The 14,994-nt window shown below is 38.2% G+C and overlaps 1 protein-coding gene across 1 annotated transcript in view; it reads left to right on the top strand.

The window, feature by feature from the left end:
- The window catches only part of Negr1 (neuronal growth regulator 1), a 761,458-nt gene that overhangs the window by 562,545 nt on the left and 183,919 nt on the right, over positions 1-14,994 (top strand). Inside the window, exon 5 of the mRNA XM_010605125.1 lies at positions 14,580-14,700. Coding sequence (XP_010603427.1) covers positions 14,580-14,700 — 121 coding nt within the window. The remainder of the gene's footprint in view (positions 1-14,579; positions 14,701-14,994) is intronic.

Raw genomic sequence — 14,994 nt, 5'->3', positions numbered from 1 at the left:
TTTATTTATTTTGGGGGGGTGTTTTGAGACAGGGTCTCACTATGTAGTTGAGACTGACCTGGACCTCACAATGTAGCCCAAGCTGGTCTCGAACTTACAAGGATCCTCCTGCCTCAGCCTCCCTAGCTGGGATTACAGGCATGCGCCACCACGCCAGGCTAATCATCTGAGTTTAGCCTTTTTTTGAAATGTCTAAACAAGCCTATGATAGTTTATACAATTAAGAAAAACAATCTTCACTTAAATTGAAGTGAGAATATGCATTAATTGAATAAGCTAATGAAACTGGAAATAAAATTTGATGAAAATTGGCGAAAACCAAAAAGTAGAGAGTGCTTTTTGCCCTTTATAATTAATTCCATGCAAATATTTGTTTAATCAGACAATGTGGTTAATCACCAAGGTGAAATTGAAAGTTACCAACACTGAATGGTGGTGGAAAAGTTAATAAATTCAGTTCATAACCATTATGCACATGCTAGTTATAATAATTTACTGTCCATACCAAATCTTTATAAGCATTGTAATTAAATATAAAATGCACATTAGAATTATAATGAGTAATTAGGGCAACATAACTAATATGCATGAAAGTCCCAAAGCTCATTAAAATGTTAAAAGACAAAACCTGTTCTACCTAGTGCTTTTGCATATTTTCTATAGCTAAATGAATGCCAGTAGTTTTTGTATTGTTTTACCATTTTTGGTTTTTATGCATTATGCATTTAAAATGTCCTGGAAACATTTGGTTCAGGTGCCAAATACAGATTTATTTCCATTTTGGAAGAAACAGAAGGACATACACATACACACACACACACACACACACACACACACACATACCATATCAAAACATAGCATTTGAGGTTAACATGATGCCACCTCCTTGGATAACTTCAGGGAGAGAAACATAAGACTCTCACAGGTCGTTACGTCATGGAACACACCATGAAACTCCTTAGAAAGGGATAGGAGATAACAAGCCCAATGGGCAGCGGTATCTTGACCAGTCCACTACATTTTTTACAAAACAGTCATACTTTCCTACCACTATGAATTCCCCATTTTAAATGCCGATGAAGTCAAATTCAGACAGAGAATTCATTGAAGACTTAACCACAATAAAAACAAAAGCAAAACATATTGCTCCTAACATTATTCTGAAACTATGCATTCTTCATCTTTTATAAACAGATTGCTTTTAGCATGTCCAGTAAATTGTCTATTCTAGTTTATAGACAATGTGAATAGATTATTTGAACCCTAATACCTATCACTTTTAATTAATAATGAAGATTTCTGGTCAAACTAAATGCACATATCCTTAAAAACATATGTTTATTTGATAAAAATGAAGTTCTATGTGTCTAGAATATATAACTCTTTCAGATAAATTCTAACAGTAGATGAAATTATAGATGAAATATGAATACATAGAAATCATTCTATTTTATATCTTTACTAAATTTTATTCATTAAAATGCTTTGAGAAATTACCTTAGAAAATCTAAGTCATTGGAACAGAATGTTGTGAGTTTTAAAAGCCTACGGGGTAAATTATAACTAGAATATAGAACTGCAGCATTTTATAGACATAACGCATTCATTCATTCTAAGTTAATTTGGTCAACAAACCTTTTTTAGATATTTACCATCTTTTTTCATTCTAGGGTAGGACATACAGAAAGCCAGAAAATTGTGACACAGAATCGACAGGTTCCTAATTCCGTCAGAACCTTGAGCTTCTCTAAGAGGGGAATCATTTTAATCGCCTTATAACCACTAATCCTGGGGGAATAAATGAAAGAACAGACTGTAAAATTCAGAATAAATACTGAGTCAGTAGATGACATATGAAATGGAAAAGTTACCTCCCCAATTCTAAGTTCTTCCCACTGAGGTCAGCGTGGATAAGGGGGACTGTCCCCATGAAAGATGTCATCCGTGTTCTCGGGGGCCTTAGTGACCCTTCCTGACACTCGCTTCTCAGAGTCTTGGGTCACGTAGCACTGACAGACTGCAAGACTGAGTGATTTTGGAAACTGCTACCTACAAGTCATAATCTCCACACTTACTGGACAAACATTCCTCTCCCTCCAAATGCAGGAAGAGTCATAGACCTCAGCTTCATTGACGCAGATGTGACCATGTGCTGCTTTACCTGACAGGCCCTGGAAATATGATAGAAAGTAAACACATAAGTGAGAAATCAATGTCAATTATACATGCACTAGGATGCTACAGTTACACGCCACACAGAACTACTGCAGCTATAGCTGACTAAAATATAACATCAGCCTAAAGGTTAGAGGTGATGGCTTCCTATGGGTCAAATTATACTGTGGGAGCCATTGAAAACATGCTTAAGTATTTTTCTAGAAATCTTTGACCTAATATATAGTGTTTTATGTCATTATATAGTGCTACATTTGATACTGCATAATATAAAAAAATGAAATCTGTAACTATTTACATTTCATTACTGTAATTAAAATATTCAGTTTAATTATAAATATTCATCTAAGGAGGTATAAAGAAATGAAAAAGCATCTAATATTATTATACAGCAAAGTTTACCAAAAATGTGAAGGTGAGATATAAACAGACAGTCCATTACTCTTTTAGAAGCACTCAATATTAGAAATTTTAAACACACAAATGATAATCCTCTGGAAAATTTCTGCTCAGCAAAGGAAATGACATTATAACATCTTGTTTGGCATACATCAAAATCTGAAACATTTTTTTAAATTCACAGATGTGTGGTTGTTGTTGTGTGTGTGTGTGTGTGTGTGTGTGTGTGTGTGTTTAGGAGTGGCGTCCTGTACTAGGGATTGAACTCAGAGCCTTCATAGTGAGCTCCATCACCAACCTTTATAATTTATTTTGAAGCAAGATCTTGCTAAGTCTCTAAGCTGCTCAGGCTGGGCTCAAACTTATGATCCTTCTCACTTCAGCATCTCAGAACTGGTACTCATTGAACAACAATATAATTTTATTTTGGCAATATAATTTTACTTAGCTTAGTGGTTCTGCCTCCTGCACCACAAGCACAAGGACTAGAGTTAGATCTCCGGTACCAAATATAAGCAATATAATTTTATTTTTTAATGAGGGAATGATATGTTTCAGATACTGGTATAGAAATATGAAATCTGTCATTGAGCAAAATGCTCTTCCCTTGTGGATTGTGCATTGCAATGAGAGAAGAGGACTCTTAGTGGACAAAGTGTTGCACCTTAAATTCTATGTCAGAGAGGTTATTGGTCTGGAGAACAATGTTATTAAGAAAGTTGTAGGGTGAGGTGTTTATGACTGTTCTTTTATACATGATGAGATCAAAGGATTTCTCTGTAATAAGGTAGAATTGGAGCAGAGACTGGAAGGAACTGGGGATATGAACAAAGCATGCAGGTATCTGAAAGATGAATATTCCAGACTGAGGAAGTGTCAAACAAAAGCTCTGATGAAAGGGAATTTTGGGGGTATGTGTTCTGCCAATATCATAGTCCAATATGGCTAATGAACAGAATGGAAGGTGTGCTACAAACGTTTCAGGAGGGCCAGACCACTGTAATAAATTTTACTTGTATTCTCAATGAAGGAGGAAACATGGCTGTGTTGGCCCGCATGGAGAATTTGACTTATTTCAACAGAAAACACTGGGCTGCCGTGTTCATGACAACCTGTAGAGGGAGTCAGGACAAAGGCAGGAAGGAAAGTACAATAAGAATGCAAGCAGAAGAATGATTTATGCTTGAGGTAACGGAAATGGTCATTACCTTGATTGGATCGTTTCTCATTCTGTACATGTATCCAGCTATCACGCCATTTCGAGTCTGCATGTGCAATTATTGCATCAATTAAAAACAACTTTTTAAAGGGTAATGTTTTACTTGCATAATAGCTAAGGGGTGGTAGAAGTGATCAAAGTTCAGATCCACTTTAAGGGCACAAATCATAACATTATGAAGTCTTGCAAGGCTTGGAAATGCTTCGAAAGGCTCTTGACGAATTGGTAATATTAATGTCCAGCGAGTGCAAAGTTTTGTAGGAGAAGGAAATATTGAAGATACAGTGATGTTGCTTAGGCACTAAATGAGACTGAAATTATAAGGAAGGTATCAGCTCCATTTTATAGATATTTCTAAGAAGAGGAGGAAGGAGCCAATACTTCTGCTAATTATTTATTCACGGCTGCTCTTGCTGAGATGGAATTTCCTTTTTGTCAGTCACTTTTCTTCTCTTGACATGCTCTTCAGTTGTCAAATTACTTTTGATGTTAGGCAGAGTTTTCTCATACTATGTTTTTATTTAATCACTGTCTCCTTGTAAAATATTCTTAAATCCCAAATAAACTCATATTATTATTTTTGAAAATTACAGTTTTCTGCCACCCCTCCTCCTCCCACATCTTTCAAATGTCTTTGAGATGCACTGTTTGTTGGTGCAGTATCTCTCCTGCTATGTCTTCTCATTCTCTTACTCCTACTTACTACTTTGTTTACTCTGATTTAGATGTCTTTCTCCATGATTGCAAGTGTCCAGATGATGTTTTTCAACTAAGAAGAAAAATCATCTTTCCCCTCTAAGGCTCCTATCACTTCTCACTCGTTGTTTATTATTATCATTAGTACTAGTAGTAGTTCTTGTTTATAAGCTCATGGTGAGTCTGTGGACACAGCTGTTCTGTTGCCTTCTTATTTCCTCTTTGAACCACATAAAAATACAATGCTAACTTTCTCCAGGATGCAGGCTTGAACATACATCTGATTCCCACTTCTGAATAAATGGAGTTGTAAGAGTGGTTTTGCTTTAATGTTCATTTTTTTACTAGGAGGAATCTGTATTGGCAATTTCAGAAAATATTTGTTCATGTAACGTATTTAATCATGCTAGACTTCTCCCATCATCCTTTTGCATTTGAGGAAGGCAGCCCAGGCAAAATGGATGGTTTGCATCTGTGTTTCTATTCTATACTTCTTTTTTGTTCTTTATTTTTTCCTTTTCTTTCTAGCTACTCAAAACTTTCTTTCCACTTCCTGTAAGATACGACATTCCAAAAGTAATTCTTTAGAATATGTTAACAATATGAATTATTCATGTTTCAGAATTAAACAATTTTAATAACTGAATTTTAATCAACTTTTTAAATGTTCTATTTTAAACCTGTTGAGGGCCACAGTAACTAGAAGAAATAATAAGCCCTTCAGTCAGCGATGAAATCTGACCCAGAGCTTAGTACACGAGGACAGAAATGAGCTCAAGATTCCCTTCCGTCCTCAGATTTACCATCAGGACTACTGCAGAAACTGGTCCTGAGGCAAGGAGAAAGGGATCAGGGGAGGACTCAAAGATACTATTGTTGCTCTCGCTTTTAGATTGACTGCAAGAATCATCCGTGTGTGTGTTTGTGTGTGTGTTTGTGTGTGTGTTTGCGTGTGTGTGTGTGTGTCTAAGTCACTCACATTTTGTGAGATCCACATTTGTTTTTAAAAGTGTAACATAACTTAAAACATAACAATAAACATTATAAAAGATCCGACAACATATCCTGACATATTACAACTAGAAACGTTTTCACATTACAGTCTCAATTATAATATCATGCTTTAAAGGTAAATCTAAAGAAAGAATTTGAACTTTTAACTTCTTTATTAAGGATTCACAGAAAAGTAATTTTTGTGTAACAACAACTTCAAGATGACAAGAATGCATGGAAATGGTCTAGGATTCTTGAAGCTGTACGGAAGATAACTTCGGTCGCTGGCCTGTACGTGCTGAGAATAGAGACGCCGCTAGAGAATCCCAAGTTCACGATTCCGCAGATTTGTGCAGTGTATCCAAATCACTCACACACAGCTATAATTTCAGCATGACTGACAACAGAGAAGAGATCAAATCATGAATAAGTCTAAAGAAAGAAAGTTTGGGGAACAGCTAAGAAAACAATGAACCATTTAATTCCTATTGATACAGCTGGTGGCCCAATAAATCTCACACATATTTTACAGTGGATGCATCACTGGTCTGAACCTTTCTGATGATGAAGGAACAGCTACTCCAAGCTGTAATTTCACTGGTGCTGACCCTTGTCAAAGGCATGATATGAATGGATTCTGCCCAAGCATCAAAAACTTACTCATAACGTAGCCCTCCTTGCCTTATTGCCCTTCATCTCCATCTTCATGAGTCACAGATAACCTACCCATCTATCCATCTATCCATCCATCCATCCAACCATTTCCCAGTAGCCTCTAACAGATGAACCCTCATAATCGACACAGTGTGGCGGCACCCATCCCATGATATAAATGGCTAGAAAGAGCTTAGTGTATTAACCCTTTGCAAGAGTCAGCTGTTAACATAGCATTAAATTGGAGCTTGGGAAAGGAGTCTCATCTTTTAGTCTCAAACGAATGACCGCTGTTTTCTTGAACAATGGAAGAGACCAATATAGGGCTTTCACCTGTGCTACTAAAGCAGGTTTCCTATACAGTTATATATCTTACCTTTGTGAAATTTCTTACCAAATAGTTTACTTTTATCTGAAGCTCTAGCAGTACAGAAAAATCAGAGATCACAGCTTAGTACACTGCAATATTAGATATTAAATGTTTAATAAAACCATTAAGGTCAAGTTTTCATGCAGAATTCCATTTATTGTTGTCTTTCTTGTGAAAAATGAAATGATAGGCTTAACTGAATCAATACAATGATCTTTTGTATGCCAGAAAAAAATGATGCAGCAGTACAATTCTATGTCTTTCTGGAAAAGCTACCTTTGTGCTAGATAGACTTTCACGTTCTGTCACATTATGAAATCTAACCCTCATAGTCTTTCTCCAAGAAAAAATAAGATAAAGCCCACTGTATCTGAACATCTCCCATTCAGAAAATATTTTTGTTAAGTTTACTAAAGTAAATTCCATACAGACAGAATTCTAGGAGAATAAAAAGTATTATACGAGTCCCAATCTTAATTTAATTCATGACATGCTTATAATACCAAAGCAATGAATTTTTTTAAATCAGTTTTATTTTATATCTGTATTGTAAATGATTGCATGATTTTTCATACAGGGTGGCTGTGCTACTCTATCCTCTTATAATAAGTCCTATTTTATATTTGGAGGGCTGATTGTTTTGAGTTCTTTATGTATTCTAGATAATAGTCCTTTGGAAAGTGCTGTTTGGAAACAGCCCATTTGCCCATCAGTTGGAAACTGGATAAAAATGATGTGGTTTTTCTATAAAATGGAATGCTACTCAGTCATAAAGAATGAGAAATCAGAGCCAGATATGGTGGCGCATACCTGTAATCCCAGCACTTGGGAGGCTGAGGCAGGAGGATCACTGTGAGTTCGAGACCAGCCTGGGCTACATAGTGAGTTCTAGGTCAATCTCAACTACATAGTGAGACCCTGTCTCAAAACCCCCCCCCAAAAAAATGATAAATTAGATTCATTCATAGGGAAATGGATACATATTGAGGATATACTCCTGAGTGAAATAAATAAGTCACACATGTATAAATACCGAATAGTTTCTCTGGTATGAATAAACTATAATAGTACATAAGATCCTAATGAGATAATTGACCATGTGAAATAGGAGGAAAAGGGCTAAAGGTGTAGGGAAAGTGGGAAGGGTAGGGGAAAGGTAATAAGGGAAAAGAAAAAATAGGAGAAAATGGAAATAAAGTGTTTGTAAAGGGGGAGGGTAGAATGGCGAGAAGGGAGGGCAGGGACAAGGGGAAAAAATGAGAACCAAGACCTGTCATGTAAAGGTACAAGATCCTAATGATGAATGTAACTGTGCTGTATACCTAAAATGTACCAGTAAACTCAATGAGGGAAAAAAAGAAGAAGTCCTATTTTAGGGAATGTTTTTTATTGACTACTAACTCAGTGCAAAGCACTAGGGTAAGCACATTTCATGAATTGTTTTATGTTGTCCACACAGAAATCCATGAAGTAGGTACTATTTATTATACCGATGAGAAAACTAGGACTTAAAAGATTTAAGTGACTCGGTAAGTTGGAGAGCCACTTTTGTTCGACTGCAAAGTAGAGGGTTTTTTACGGTACTATTTCACCACAGTGTGTTTAGCATCTGAGAGAAACTGGAGGTATATGACAAACTGGGATATTTTCATTCCTGTGAATGCTGACCAGAGGTTTGATTCAGTGTACAAGTCCTTAAATCATAGAGCGTCATTCAACTTTATTTTTGTAGTTGAATTGTTAAGATTCAATTAGATATATTCTTTTTATTTACTTACTTATTCTTTCGCTTAGCAGTAACAGAGTTCTTAGCTTCCTTTAAAGTAAAGTTGATCCATAAACCAAGGACATATTTGCTTCTCAGAAAGAGTCTGTTGATCTTGTGATCTGCTTCTGTGAAATCCATAGCAAGCTCTGGAAGACTGTCATTATTTCCTACCTTCAGTTTATCCCCTTCGTCAAGGAAAACACTTTCAGCTGCCATCCTCCTCTTCTGGATCAGTAGTGCACAGAAGCACGAGGGTAGAGCTCGGTGATACAGTTTGCCTAGTGTGCTGATGGCCTGGATCTGATCTCCAGTGATACGAAAATAAAATAATAAAACACACAAAAAATAACAATGCAATGAGCACATTCTATGTTCTGTATTCTCTGGCAGGTAGTGGAAACTAGTGTTTCCTCAATGATCACTGCCTTAGTTTAACCTGTCAGTTCTGGACCCAGGTCAATGTGCTCACTTGCCACAGTATTTTCACACTCGGTGGCCTTTGTAGGATTAAATTCTTCATCGTTTGCTTCCTCTAGGGAATCTATTTATCATTTCTCTTTGGGCACACATTTTTAGTATGGTACTTATTTGACATAGTACCTCCATCACTGCCCACCCTTTTTCTCTCTCCTTCTAAAAATGTGTTCGTTTATGAGGACGTGTTTCAATACCCCATGAGTGCACTCATCGTGGAGAGCTGGCAGGTGTACGTAATGCACCTTCGTTCTCCCCTCCTCTCCCTCTCTCTCACTCCACCTCTTTGTCCTCTTCTCTTTTGCAAAAGATTTGTCTCCCTGTTGCCTATTATCTTGTATTTTGCTCTTTAATTTATTTATATTTTGGCTTTCTCGTGTACGAAAAATCAAGTGACATTTAAGCTTGTGTGCATGGTGTAAGGGTGATGATGGAATTATTTTGCCATTGGATCTATAAAGTTTTATTTCAACTGCTTTGACTTAGCAAGGCTGCTGAAGCAGTCCTTGGACTCTCTCAGTTTATGATAATGAGACACTGTATATAAAGTACCCATTGAGGGTGGCAGAAAAGGAAGATGATCTTTGTAGCTATTGTCATGTAACTAAGCAAATGAATCTCTCTTAGGTTTGTCCAGTGCCAAGAACAGAAGCTTTGCTTCTTGCACCTGCAGAACCTGGAATTGTGGATTAAAAAAACCTTTCATTATCTTCCTCCCAAAATGACTGGCTAAACAATGTAAGGGAAGATCCTACTGAGTAAATGAAAAGGGAAGACTCCTCTTTTTTGAGCATGTAATCATACAGGTGTTAAATACCCCTGGTTGACCCTTTCCCCAACATCTGTTTTCTGCTCTCACCTCCATCTTTCTAATAACATTGCTGTGAAACTGATTTTGTTCACTGTGCAATTGCTGCAGCTCACAGCCACGTACAATTTGGCACATGGCAGATGTGCCTATATGTCAGGTGCACACTTTCCAGTCTACTGCAAAGGATGCCATTGTGCTCATAAATGTGAGCAACTCAAGGGCTATGTTCTTTGCTCCTTCAGTGTCATTGCAGGATTACATCTGAGCAGAACAAAATCTACCTCCGTGGCAATAGAAATAGTGCCTGAAACATAAACATGTGAAGATGCATGTACCTGTACAACAGGTACCTTGCTAACGCAAGATCGAGAGGCACAGAGCTGTGGTGGTAGCGTCATGATTAAAGAAATAGGCTCTGGGAGAAATCTCTCACATTTTAGTACTTACTCATTTTCCCAACATTTATAATTTCTTACAACATGGACTATGTTGACGTGAAATGACTGTTTTGAACAACTTGGCCAAGTAGACTTATAATTTTCACTGCTACAGTTCCAGCTGGAAATTTACCTAGTTGTAATTGTTAGGGACACCTATCCCAGGCAAATAAAGGGCCATATCCTTGTGATGCCAAAATTGAAGCATTCTCCTCACATGAAATTCACAAGTACCAGATAATTCCTGAGTGCTTAAAAACTGGTCCCACCAGAGATGACTGTTCAAGATCAAATCAGAGATGATCTAAGATTAAGATCAGAGATGTTGAAGATCATAGATCTTATAAAATCATATATCCTCAGGAGTGGCATAGACCCTAGATATCTAAAAGTAAAGGAGTCCAATATACTCCGAACATGTCCCCAGAAATATCAAGACAACAAAAAGCTCAAAAGAACATTTTGGAATTCTATCACCACATGGTTTTTTAAAGGCTCTGTCCAACAAGAGATTTATAAAATGCACATTAACAACAAGAATCCTTATATAAAAGAACCCTTATATAAAAGGATGTATTGGGTAAAATTGGGCATTTCTGTGGTTAGCCCTAGAAGCCTTTTATTTATACAAACACTAGGGTTCGGAACACAATAAAACTTGAAATTTCAATGAAAATGTTCAATCACTTCCAATCAACTTAAAGAATTTGACTTTGGTCCAATGTGACCAATGATTTGTTTATTGTGTTTCCTTAATTCCTGCCTTGTCAAAGGAGTGGGCACTGAGGTTCTCATCAGACTGACAGTCACCACCCCAGCCTTCTGGCAGGGCAGCCTATTTCCTGCCCTAACTACGTTCCCCAGGACGGTCAAAGAATCCTGATATAATTCTAATCGATTATGTCTCAGGCACTCAAAACCTCCAAATCCTCATCTTCTTAGAGTAACAAAGTCCTCAGCACAGACTACAAAACCAGGTCCCCCGATGCCAGCTCCCATGCTCTTCTGAATTCTTCTCACTCTCCTCAAACCATGATGACCGTTGTTGAGGTCCTTTAAACAGAAGCTGAACGCTCACCTATTAAACGTGCTTCCACCTCTGATAGCGTCCCCACTCTGGGCTTGTACCTTTCCTGTTTCCTCTTTTATAAAAATGCCGCCAAATAGCTCCACGAGTCTTTTTCTCACCTCATGTAATTCTCTACTCAATTATTAGTTTAGGGGTAAGGGGCCCTGTGGTTGCATCACGTAGAATCACACACGGTGCTTTCCCTTTTCCCGTGCCCTGCTTTATTTCCACCCGCGTTTTCTCAGTCTGTAAGAGCTCTATGCAGCCATCAGTAGTGTTTTTCTCATTATTGTGGTCTCTGACACAAATATTTGTTGAACTGATGAAGAAATGAAGAATAAATGAGTGGGTGAATCCTTTTACCCTCAGTCATTTCCAAAAGCTGCACAGCAATATGAATAGGTAATATAAATTTTCATGTCCCTGAGAAAAATCAATGGAGCCTTTAAGTTCACGTTTATAATTTTAACCGCAAAATAAAATCTGTGTGACAATCCCCTCTCTTCATTGATTACCCTGTGGCCCGTAGCACTTTAACTCTCTACTCCACAAAGCGCTCTTAGTACATTTTCTTAGGCGTGCTGTTATTAATTATTGATTCACTGCTTGTGCCAGTTTCCTTGTGCCACTGCGGGGCTCTTTCCACACACAGTGTCTCTCCTAGGCACCCACAAACTCCTAGATCGCAGGATCGTTTCCCTAGTATGTGCAGTAAAGCACCTATCGCTGAGCCATATGCATGCTTTAACCTGATAAAAGCCTTTTAATGATGAATTAGATTTTTATTTCAGTTCATTACTCCTGGATTTTCAGGCAATGTTCCGGATTTCATGCTTTTGTTTGTAATAAGTCATGGCCCCCTTGACAAACAAGAGAGTAATTAAACTAACCAGGGTATCAATAGATGCTTGCGGTGAGACCCCCGTTGCATATGGTGATTTCATCTTCAATAATAGTTGCATATCAGGAAAGAAGACAGGCTGGGGCTATGAAAGCCTGTGGGGACATTCGTGAAAATACAGTCCTGCCTGTGTCTCTCAAAGCAAAACTGCATCATCATAATGGACAGATAGGTAGGGTTTATGTATAGATGACTATACTATCATTTACAGATTTCTACTAAATATTTGCTTAAGAAAACATTGAAAATACTAAGTAATTTCTTAAATTGTGTTTATATATATTATATATATATTTTTTATGTATTTAATATATATAATATATATATATATATATGTATAACTGGGTTTGTACATGTATATGTGTGCATATTTATCTGCTAACATTTTTTTCATTTTTCTCACCAACTTCTTAGCAAATACTTTCATAAAACCATGATTGTGAATTTTTTCTAGAAGTATAAATTGAATCTTTACTATCAATAAAAATGCCACAAATTGAGAAATACCACAATGCTATTATTTCAAAATGAAGTATCACCCTTAACAGGACAGGTTGAATTTACTAAGGTATTTTTTAAAAGGAAAGGTAATGCTCTGTTGTAAGATTATTGACAGTTTTTGTATCATGACACATCGTAAAAAACATTAAACATAGATCTTCTGCATTACTTCTCAAAGAAACTTCAGATATATCCCATACACTCATTTACCCAGGTCATTTTTCTGAGTGAACTCCTGTTTGCATTTTCAAGATTCCAGGTGTATTACACTCCCTGCAATAGTTTTATTTAAATATGCACAAGAGCTCAGTGGAAAAGGAAATACTTATGAGAAAGCACATATATACAACTCTGACTATTCGCACTCAAAACCATCTCCCCTCTCCATAAACGGGAATTCCAACTAATTTCCAGGTTACTTAAACCAAATAAAGTCACCTTGAGTCCTCTTTTTTCCAATCTCATTTCTCCATCAAAAAATCTTATTGAGCTCAGCTCTGTAATAGACCCCAAACCCATCGCTTGCTGTTGCTTCCACTGCTGCCATGCTGTAAGAACCGCCCACCTGCTTGCTCAGAGTCCCACCTACTCCCACCTCTCCTATCCTGGCCTTCCCCAGATCTTTCTTTAGCTCAGAATCCAAAATGATCCTTGGATCACAGAAGTTAGGTTTTTCGTCTTCCGTAGGGGTTCACCGGTTCCTTAACATGGTCCTCAAAGTCCTCGCTGCTCCCCAGAGCCCTAACCCTAGCTGTGTTCCCTTTTTTCTCTTGACTGTTTCACAAACCATCCAGGACTGCTTCAGTCTTGGGCCCTGCTGCATGTTTCTCTTCCTCCAGGAAGGCTATCTCTAGATTCCAGAAACGCTCACTCACCCATCTACGTGTGGTCTCTTCAGGAATCCTTCCTCCCCGGGGAGCTCTATTCAGATTATTCTATACACAATTGCATTCTATTATTGCACACATTTTTCCAAGTTTTCTGTTGTAAGGGGGTTTTGTCGGTTTTAACTTTGGCATATTCCTTGGCATCGCCTAACATTTTATTTAGGCCGATTGTGACTTCTTTTCTCTTTAGTCTATCTCCACATGCTTCACCCCCTTCTAGAAAGTAAGCTCAATCGTGCCAAGAGCTTGACCTTTGTGTGCCTTCGGAAACGCCTGACACACACTGACGGCTCGATGAGCAATTGATGAATAAAGGACGGGCCATGCTATGAAAAAGCTCTGCAACCATCGCTCTCTGTGCTTTGATCTCTGAATGTGCAAAGGTGAATCAGACACTTGCCCTCTCATCAGGGAGCTGACAAGAGGCTCGGCATATTCATAAATAATGACAGTACAAGGGAGACAGTATATGATATAAGTGATTCAGATAAACTACTTAGAGAAAGGAAAGCCATTTCAGCTAGAGCAATAGTGAAGGGTTTGGAGACAGTAACATCACAAATAAGCAGTGAATCTGTGGAAACGGAGGCCAATCACATCCAGGGAGAGAAATCACATAACGAAATCGCTACATTGCTAGAGCCCAAGGAGAAACAGAATATCCGAAGAGCCTATTTTGACCCAGCATGGCTGACTTCAAATACAAATTCTGCAACTAAAGTAAGCATGTGACCTTTGACAAATTATTTCACCTCTCTGAGCTTCCATCTTGGCATTTATAAATGAGGATGATGCTGCCTAGTTTATAGCATGACTGCAAGGAGATGAGGAACATAAAGCACCCAGCCCAACAACTCGTCCGGTGACCTCGTGGTGGAGGGGAGCTGTTGTGGGAATCTGGCTGAGGTACTGACGAAGTGTTCCCCTCGTCGTGCCATTTTCCCAATAGGGAGAAAGGCCGAAATGCATTGTATTCACTCTGCACTCCCTGAGAACATTCTTCTATTGTCCAAGTTGAAAAATGAAGCCAGAAATGACTAGTCTTGTACTTTGAAGCATAAAATACCGGAAATGTGGTGCATTCACCTATCAGACGTAAGAGTGCTTTGAATTTAGAAGGAGTGAAAATATATGTATGTTCTATTTCTGCGGAAGATTATTTTTCCTTACCTGCCTGGGTTTTGTATACATAACATATATTTTTGTGTGTGTTTCTTTTTTCCAGTTGCTCCTACGATTCAGGAAATTAAATCTGGCACTGTGACGCCCGGACGCAGTGGACTGATAAGATGCGAAGGTGCAGGTGTGCCGCCTCCGGCCTTCGAATGGTACAAAGGAGAGAAAAAGTAAGGACTTTGTGATTTTTATTACCGCATTTCAAGCACCGGTGCTGATGTTTGTGTTTCAGACACTTGCTTTAAGTGGTTTCTTTAACGGGCTTGAATGATTCTCAGCAGCCTCCTTACCAGCAGGAAGACTGAAGGGGTCCACGAGAGAGAGTTGAGCAGCCTCCGGAAGAAATGTCCGCACTGGTCGCCAGTGCATTTCATTTCTTTCCCCCTTCTGAGGCAGCACACCGAGGGGCTTCCTGTCAACCATGCCTGCTTGGGAAGTAAGCCCACCTCTGAAGGGCTTGGGCA

This window comes from Fukomys damarensis, unplaced genomic scaffold (genome assembly GCF_012274545.1).
Source record: "Fukomys damarensis isolate Sample0158 unplaced genomic scaffold, DMR_v1.0_HiC HiC_scaffold_33, whole genome shotgun sequence".
Taxonomy (NCBI): Eukaryota; Metazoa; Chordata; class Mammalia; order Rodentia; family Bathyergidae; genus Fukomys; species Fukomys damarensis.
The sequence above is the reverse complement of the archived record's forward strand: the minus strand, read 5'-3'. Positions and strand labels throughout refer to the sequence as shown.